Source organism: Zingiber officinale, unplaced genomic scaffold (genome assembly GCF_018446385.1).
Source record: "Zingiber officinale cultivar Zhangliang unplaced genomic scaffold, Zo_v1.1 ctg120, whole genome shotgun sequence".
Taxonomy (NCBI): domain Eukaryota; kingdom Viridiplantae; phylum Streptophyta; class Magnoliopsida; order Zingiberales; family Zingiberaceae; genus Zingiber; species Zingiber officinale.
The window spans coordinates 74,694-84,126 of NW_024589819.1; the positions used below are offsets into that span (position 1 = coordinate 74,694).

Here is a 9,433-nt window from a genome sequence, read left to right on the forward strand (position 1 = left end):
AAGATTTGGGAGAGGCCAAGAAGATTCTTGGGATGGAGATTCACAGGAATAGAGTTGCAGGGAGATTATGGTTGTCTCAACGTAGCTATGTGGAGAAGGTGTTGGATAGGTTCAACATGAAGAATGCAAAGTCGGTGAGCACACCCCTGGCGCATCACTTCAAGTTATCCAATGACACAATGTCCAAAGACGGATGACGAGATCCAAGAGATGTCAAAGGTTCCTTATGCCGGTGCAGTTGGTTGTCGATGTATGCCATGGTTTGCACGAGACCATTTGGCAAAGCAGTTAGTATGGTAAGCAAGTTTCTCTCAAATCCTGGTCGACCACATTGGGATGCAGTGAAATGGATTTTCAGATACTTGAGAAATACAACTAATTATGGCATCATGTTCAGTAGACAACCGGAAGATCCTTTAGTTGCTGGGTACGTAGATGCAGACTATGCAGGAGATTTAGATAACAGGAGGTCTACTACAGGATACGTATTCACTGTGGCAGGAGGACCTATTTGTTGGAAATTTATGATATAATCTATTGTTGCATTGTCTACTACGGAATCCGAGTACATGGCAGCAGCTGAAGCAGCGAAGGAAGCTTTATGGCTTACAGGGTTGGTCAGAAAACTGGGTGTTCAGCAAGGTGGAGTCAAGTTGTTATGCGATAGTCAGAGTGCTATCTATTTGGCGAAGAATCAGGTGTATCATGCGAGAACCAAACACATTGATGTGAGGTTTCACAAGATCAGAGAGTTGATTGCTTCCGGGGAAATTCAACTTGAGAAGGTTCACACTGCAGACAATGCTGCAGATATGCTGACAAAGCCAGTGACCACAGAGAAGTTTAAGCATTGCTTGAACTTGATCCATATCTCTAGATGCTAGAGGAAGGAAGCCCAGACCCAGAGATCCAGATGGAGTTTTGTCCAGATATTCGTATTCTTCGAAGGGGTGAATATTCGCCAAGGTGGAGATTGTTGACGAGTGGCTCATATTTGGATGAAGGGATGTCATGGAAGAAAAATCTGTTAAGATTTTTCGTAATAAAATTCTGTTAAGATTTTATATAACAAAATTTTGCTATGTTTTTCATAACAAATTCTGTTACGTTTTTACCGGGTCTGGGGGTTTAGCAGTATTTATAGGGATCATTGTAAACCCATTGTAGATCAGACAACACAAGAATCATTAGATGTGATTCTCTTGTGTAGAAGAGAATTCTAATAAAGCTTCGGCCGTTTTGTGGAGTAGGCAAGTCGCCGAACCACGGTAACTCTTTTTCTTTCTCTTCTTCTTCTCCTTCCTGGTGTTTGCTCTCTTTTGTGCGTCTTTGTCTTGTTGTTCCGCGCGATCTCTTTTCTCTCTTCCTCTTCTTCCGCGGTTCAGAAAGGTTGAGAGGTATTGCCCTCTCTTTGCACAACAGTAATTTTAATTAAAGTCATTTACTTTATTATCTAAAAGGAAAGTATTCGTTGTTACACTTTTTTATTTTTTATACTTGTATTTGATTCTCTCTTCTGACGATTCTGGAAGAGGCGTATAGTATATTGTCCATCGATACGATCCGAATGATCATGGGCTTGGAGCCCTGGAGTAGGAGTCGAAAAAGACTCCGAACCAAATTAATCATTTGTGTTCATTTTCCTTATTTTTTATTTAATTTTCCCGTTGCGTACTTAATTTTAAAATAAAAGATAAATTTTAAATATAAATGTGATTCACCTCGATCCTACAAAATCATCATATTTTATCACGAGACAACTTTAGGATAAGGTTCGAGAATGACTAGGCATCCGATCAGTCATCTGCATAGTGAAATTTTTGTTTAGAGTTTTTTTGGAGACAATTCTGAGATAAAAGTTGGTTGAAGAAGGCTTATTATTTAGTGACAACTTGTATAATCTTTCTTATATGGTAAGACCAGAAATGATTTCAGTTTGAAGGGACAGTGGCTTATCATGAGAGGACATTTCTCAAAGTTGAGACTCATATCTACTGTTTGATAAACATCTAACGTAACTATCTTAGTTTTGGTATATTTTTATCCCTCAAACAAAAAAAAAAAAAAATACAAGTGTAATTGTGTCTGCATATGAAACCCAAATAGACAGGATTTTTATTCGTTAACACAAAAGTGCAACATTATTTCGAAGCATTCATACAATTAGTGAGAGAATACAGGTCGTTAAGCTTGGCTCGTTTGCTTAAACGGTCAACGAAAAGGTATGCTTCAAGTCACCTACACTCAGGACGTGGGACCCCAAGGGCACTCTCCAATTCCCATTCTCATCCGCCACGCTCAGGTCCTTGCACACGTCCAAACTGAACGCCACACTGCTCCTTTGACCAGGCTCCAAGAAGACCTTCTCGAACGCCACCAACTGCTCCTTGGGCGCATTGTGCAGACGCGGCGGCTTGTTGAAGAGCAGCACCGTGTGGCTCCCAGCCATGTCACCGGAGTTGTGGACTTGCAACCGCACATCGAAGCTCATCTCCGCGCAACGCTTAGTAGCGGAGGCGAGGCTGATCGAGTTGCAATTTCCAGAATAGCATGGGTGCTCTTCTCCGAGGGCGAGGGAGAGTGTCTGAGGGGCTTGAACTTGGAGGTGGGTAAACTTAGTGTAGCTGAGCCCGTGACCGAACTTGAAAAGTGGCTTTCCGGTGTAGAAACGGAAAGTTCGACCAGGGTATCCAGTAGCTGGATCTGGCCTCATGCGCATGTCCGTCATGGGAACGTTCTGCACGAAGCTCTCATGGTACCATGTGAATGGCGACTTACCACCTGAGAACGTGTAAAGAGAACGTGTAAGAGTTAGACTGGGTTGTCAGCATGCATTTGAAAGAACAAAATGATTGTGTATATATATATAGATACTTACTAGGGTTGTATCGACCGAAGATTACATCTGCAAGGGCCTGTCCTCCAGACTGACCAGGGAGGCCTATCCAGAGAATACCTTTGATCTTGGGATTGGCCAGCTGTGCGCTGATATCAAAGGGACCTCCGGACATCATGACGAGGATCACAGGCCCCTTCGACGCTGCTGTCACCTCGTCTATGAGTTGCCCTTGTAATCCTGGAAATAGCAAGGTTTCGCGGTCCAATCCCTCGGCTTCTACAGTGTTATCGGAGCCAACGACGAGGACGGTAACGTCGGCCTGGGCGGCGGCAGCCTTTGCCGGCTCCAAGTGAAGGCTCGTGGCGTTGCAGGTCACATAATCGCACCCTGGTGCGTAAATGGTCTTGACAGTGGCCGATAGCCCATCCAGAGGGCTCACGTAAAGGCATGGAAGACCATTGTAATTGCCGAGCATTTTTGAGGTGGCCTTAGCATTTGGGCCAATCACGGCCATGGATAAGGACCCTGGGCTCAGGGGTAGTATTTTATCCTGGTTCTTGAGGAGGACGATGCCTTGGCGAGCGGCTTCGAGAGCCAACTGCTTGTTCGATGGCGTGCAGACGTCTTTGGGTCCCAGGCCGCCGTACGGACCCTCCTTCCTGGGATCGCCGTCGAAGAACCCGACCCTCATCAGCACCTTGAAAGTGTTGGTGATGGCCTTGTCCACATCAGCCTCCAACAACTTACCTTGTGAGATAGCATTTTGAGCGTGTTCGACCACGAAAGTTCCACAGTTAAGATCGAGTCCTGATTTAAGGGAGAGAGCAACTGCTTCCTCTGGAGTTTTTGTATAACGTTGAGCGTTGTACATAACACCCACCGAGTCGCAATCGGAAACAATATAACTGCAAGCAAGCAAGTAGAAGGGACATCATGTTAAACCGTAATTATTCCCTCCATATCTATGGACCGATTTAATTTAGGGCTGCTGATCAAAATAGGTGATGATCAATTCACTTACCCATTAAGGTTCCATTGTCCTCGGATGACTCCAGAGAGAAGGTCCGGGTCACCGCATGTAGGTTTGCCATTGACTTTGTTGTAGGAGCACATGGCACAGGCTGCCGCACCCTTGGTCACGCAGTACTTGAATGGCGGCTGGAACGTGTCTGCCATATCTTGTTCCGTCACCTAATTCATCGTCGCATCCACATATATATATCTCATATTTGTGGCACAACTATTTAATTAAGGTATATATAGCAATGCAATGAAGTACGTACTATAGCATTGAAGGTGAAACGCGACACCCCTTTCCAGTTGTCTACGTCATAAGCTGTGTAGTGCTTGCAGCAAGCTGCGACCTTGAGCTTCTGAGGGTCATGTCGGTTGCGCTGCAAGCCGGCGACGAAGGCCACGGCGTACTTGCTGGTGAGGATGGGATCCTCGCCGGGCGTCTCCTGCCCTCTTCCCCACCGCGGGTCTCTGAAGATGTTGATGTTGGGACTCCAGAAGGTGAGCCCCGCGTGGCCCACATTGTGCATGGCTCTCGCCTCTGTCGATACCACCTCGCCAATTAATTCGAACAGAGAGATATTGAATGAGGCGGCGGTGAGGAGGACTTGGGGGAAGCTGGTGGCGCCGGGGACTAAGTTCGAGAAACGCGAGCCGCCGCCGATAAAGGACACGCCGTGCAGCGCCTCGCTCCACCAGTTGTAGGCGGGGATTCCGAGGCGCGGCGTGTCGACGGTTTTGTGGCCTATGAAACTGATCTTTTCCGCCAGAGTGAGTCGGCTCACCAGGTCCTTGGCGCGAGAGAGAGGATCCAGGGTGGCGTTGCAGAATGGTAAAGCCGCCAAGGATGGGTTGGCGCCCACGTCGCATGCAAAGACTGGAACTTGTGCGTCGCAGTCATGAGAAAAACAGAGCAGCGAAAGAAGAAGAAGAAGAAGAAATTGAAGAAGAGGAGACATGATTGAAGGAACTGATGAATTCGACTTCGTTTCAAGTTTGCCATTGCTTTTATAATCAATTTTACGTCATTTGTTTGGTTATAACTAAATGAATTTTCAAAATTAAAATGCATAAGCTGCAACATGATGAAAAAAAATTGTTTTTGGAAGGCTAATGAATTATATATTTATATATATATATATATATATAAGAAATTAGGCAGCTATAAATTAAAAAGATAATCATTTAAATTATTATTTTGTTGCTGATTTTGTTGCTTATTTTTTTAAATATTGACCATTCAGACATTAGTACTGAACATATATATTAATCAATGATCAATATAATTTGACAGGTAATTAGTCTCTTAAAGGAGAGCTTCAAAAAAAAATTGAAAAACATTTACTACTCTATTTTTTTAATGATGGATTATCTATCGAGGTAGCACGATTGTAATTTTCCATAACATTTATTTAAGTTATTATTGTAAAGTTATCTAAAATATGAGTGATCCGGCGATGACATAGGGGGGCTCACCACTGAGGAGGTTCAACGATCGGATGGTCATCAAAGTCAAGGGACGGTCAGCTAAGAGACGAGCCGAGCGGCAGGCCCAATGGGCCGAGCGGCAGAAGGAGCTCGTGATGGTAAGGCCGAGCCCACAACCTGACCAGGCTAAAGAGTTCAAAGAAGTTGGGCTGAATCTAGGATAGGCTGAGAGAAAGAGGTCCGAGCCGATCGGAATATATATATATATATATATATATATATATATATATATATATATATAGAATGCTAAATAGTGGGCTGGCCGGATAGATCAAAGGAAGTACCATCAGATTAGCGGTTGACATTTAAGAAGGGAAGGGAAATATGTCTTAACATCCTTTTGGGAATCAATGTCGCCGGCTGACGGCGCGAATAGACAGGAAATCGTACGGAAGAAGATTGCGCCGCTTTGGCGTAAATGCGTCCGCCCTGTTAAAGTAAGGTGTCAGGGATCCTTTCCCGATGTTAGCTATTGAGGAAAGCCTGGGAAGTCACGTCCACCCGGGAAGTGTGTAGTCAACCCATCGAAGCTCTATATAAGAAGAGGAGCAGTCACCCGCGGAGGTACGCGCATATACGTCTCAAAGCACTACCACTCACTTCTTCATTTTCCTTCATCTTTCTCCCTACCGTTGTGTGACTTGAGCGTCGGAGGGCCGTCGCAGGGAACCCCTTCCCGGCTTGGCACTAACGACTTGTGATTGCAGGAGCAAGGCGTTTCCACCGCACACGGAGGTCCACATCATCTGTATTTCTCGGTAGTCGTTCGCTCAGCTTCGGGGTAGGATCAATGAGTATAGTAATGTGTTTATATTTTAGTTGATTGAATCTTATGTTTGATCGGGCATAATACGTCCCTCTGATAACAATAAGGTCGAGTGAAGAATAGGTCAATAGTTAGCGGTACGACTGAGTTGGTGGCGTCCCGACTAAACTATCCCCTATTGGCCGACAGTGGAACCCATATACATGACTTATAGTACTCTTTTGAAAGTTTGTGCTGCTGATAACAGAAAATGTTCTACAGCCAAATTCTACTTTAGAAACTTATAGCCTATCACATCAGAGATTTACATACTCATTTAAAGACACTTTTCGACTTGTCTTTTCTTAGGAACTTTGAAAAATGTGCATATGCTTTAGGAAGCGTGCACAGACACTACAATGACACTATAAAAGGGAGGCTTCATCCACAGGCGAAGGGATGTCATGCTTTACATTTGAACACGCTCATTGCTACAATCTTTTTACTGTTCTTCTCCTCATACATAGATCATTGACTTAAGCGTCGGAGGACCAACACTGGCGACCTCTTCCCTAACTCGGCACTAATGCTCCTGGTTTTACAGGACAACGCGGAGTCTTCTTCCAGTCAACACCAGAGCCAAGTTCCCAGCTAGCCATCTTCTAAGCTTTCGGACAGGATCATATTTGGCGCTGTCTGTGAGAGCTTCATCTACATCCAAGACGTGAAGATGGAGGGCGTTGAACGACTCACCACCGTGATGTTAACCCAAGAAATGCTAGAGTAAATGTCCAAGCTGCAAAAAATGGTGCAGCAGCAACAGGAGATAGCAGCAATAGGAGATAGTAGTCAATTGTCAAGTGTCGAACAACCTAGCTACACTACAACAAAAACATTAAAAGACAACGGTTAAAAACCGTTGTTGTAGGCCCTTTAAAACCGTTGTAATTGGCAGTGTTGTTAAAAGTGGGGGGCTACGACAACGGTTTTAAACCATTGTCTTTGAATGAAAAGACAACGGTTTTAAACCGTTGTCCTTGAATGAAAAGACTGCTGGTGCAACCTTAGGTCAAGGTTGACCTGGTTGACCCGACTTGAGGTGACTTGACTCGAGTTGTATTTTGATGTTTGACTTGGGAAGATTGTCGGTGCAACCTTAGGTCAAGGTTGACCTAGTTGAGTTGCATGTCGATGTTTGACGAGAAGAGAGTTGTATTCTTGATGTTTGACAAGAATAGGTGTTTGGGAGATTGTAGGTGCAACCTTAGGTCAAGGTTGACCTGGTTGACCTGATTCGTGAAAAGTCCAAGTATGGAGACTTGGCACTGGAAAAGTCCAAGTACGGAGACTTGGCACGGGGAAAAGTCCAAGCAGGTAGCTTGGCACGCGGAAAGTCCAAGTATGGAGACTTGGCACGGGGAAAGTCCTAACTGGGATGTTAGGCAGTGTGGAAAGTCCCGTGAGTGAAGCCGAGCAGTGGGAAAGTCCTAACTGGATGTTAGGCGGTTGGAAAGTCCAGTGAGTAAAGCCGAGCGGTGAGAAAGTCCTAATCGGGATGTTAGGGCGGTGTGAAAACCCTAGTGAGTGAAGCTAGGTGAAAGTCCGGTGAGTGCAGGCAAGGAAAATCCAAATGGATCAAGGATGATCGGACATCGGTGTTGAGAAGGCCAAGTAGGTCAAGAGAGTGACCGGATACTTGACACGAAGAGAAAAGTCCAAGTGGGTCAAAGGTTGACCGGACACTTGGTGAGGAGTCTTAGCAGGTCAAGGGTGGCCGGATGCTAAGCATGATGTACCAATAGGTCAAGGTTGACGGATATTGGTTTGGAAGGTTTGGGACTTGGTTTGGGCAAAACAAGCTCGGATCGATCAGCCGATCCGGTGATCGTTGTGTATCGATCGATCGGTGACCGATCGGATAACAAACAAAGCGCATTCGGAGCTTCGATCGACGGGACCGATCGATGAAGTCTGATCGGTCTCACAACCGATCGAGACGCAGCCGAGAGAGGTGGGATCGGTCCGTGGACCGATCCATAGGCACTGATCGGTCCACAGACCGATCAGGAAACGAACAGAAAGTTGGGCAACTTTCTGTGGAGCAATCTGATCGGTCTAGGGACCGACCAGCCCAGGGCCTGATCGGTCCCCAGACCGATCAGAAGGGTCCTGGACCGATCAGGGTGGAGCCTGATCGGTCCACGATTCGACCGTTGAGTCACAACGGGTCGCTCCGTCTTCTCCGCTGGCTTCTGTCTTCACTGTGCAGGTTCGCAGGTTATAAAAGGAGATCAAGGCTTTGGTGCTTCGCACCCCCTTCCTTTTTTTCCTACTCTTCTGCTGAAGATTTGTGGGCTGCGATAAGAGCTCTGTTGAGTTCCTTCCGAAAGCTTCGCGTGAGCTTCCCCGACTGGAACAGCTGCTGCTGTTAGGGTTTTTGAAGCTGCTGCTTCATCCGGACTCCAGTCGACGAGAAAGCAAGTTTGGTAGAGTGCTTGTGTATTCTTATTGTATTTCTTGCTTATTCTTTGTACTTGTACTCCTGTTTGCTGTTGCAAACAAGTGTGGCGAGGTTTCTCCACCCAGAAGGAGTTTTTATTAGCCGATTTTTCGGGGACTCATCCACCGACGGATTGATTGGGTTCGTCCACCTTACGGACACGCCGAGGAGTAGGAGCATCATCTCCGAACCTCGTACATCGCTGTGTTAAGGTTTGATATTCTTCCTTTCGTTTCTAGTTTATTTTTCCGCTGCGCTAACGAATTGTAGGAAGAAACGAGCGATTTAGGGCGGCTATTCACACCCCCCTCTCTAACCGAGTACGAAGGATCCTAACAAAGACAACGATTTAAAACCGTTGTTTTTTAGAGCATTTTTCTACCAATTACAACCATTTTTGGGGCTACGACAACGGTTTTTAACCGTTGTCTTTGAGGGTGATAGACAACAATAATGATTTTAAGCTGTTGTCTTTTAAATTATTATCTTTTAATACCAATATATCATATTTCAATTTTAATATATAATAAAGCATCATAATTAAGAAAGAATATTCCCCACATCAATCTTATTCAAAATGTTAGTTATACAAGAATTGCAATTACAAAAGAGGAAACATATCTCATGTTCAAATAAAATTTATCTCAATACAAATAAACTCTATTTACAACTAATGAACAATATGAAGTTGGTGCCGAAGAAGAACTAACTTATGAAGGAATCAGTACCAACATCCGAGTAACTGGAACCTTAATTATCTAATCAGGGAGGGCAATATCTGCACGATCCTCTCTGATGGGTGCAACTTCAGATATACTCATTCCATCAACTTGAAATGAACCACCAC

The 9,433-nt window shown here is 44.9% G+C and overlaps 1 protein-coding gene across 2 annotated transcripts; it reads right to left on the minus strand.

Annotated features, from left to right (window-relative positions):
• Positions 1-2,203: 2,203 nt before the first annotated feature.
• Positions 2,204-6,222, minus strand: LOC122035846 (beta-xylosidase/alpha-L-arabinofuranosidase 1-like). 2 transcript variants are annotated; one of them, XM_042594986.1, is made up of 6 exons: positions 6,195-6,222; positions 5,898-5,921; positions 4,123-4,730; positions 3,861-4,030; positions 2,879-3,744; positions 2,204-2,781 (listed from the first exon to the last, which is right to left on the minus strand). In XM_042594986.1, the coding sequence occupies exons 3-6, from the start codon at positions 4,381-4,383 to the stop codon at positions 2,204-2,206; spliced, it is 1,875 nt and encodes a 624-aa protein (XP_042450920.1). In that variant the 5' UTR covers positions 4,384-4,730; positions 5,898-5,921; positions 6,195-6,222. The 2 variants fall into 2 exon arrangements, with proteins under 2 accessions (XP_042450920.1, XP_042450919.1); XM_042594985.1 differs by lacking the exons at positions 5,898-5,921; positions 6,195-6,222 and having other exon boundaries at positions 4,123-4,782.
• Positions 6,223-9,433: the final 3,211 nt, after the last annotated feature.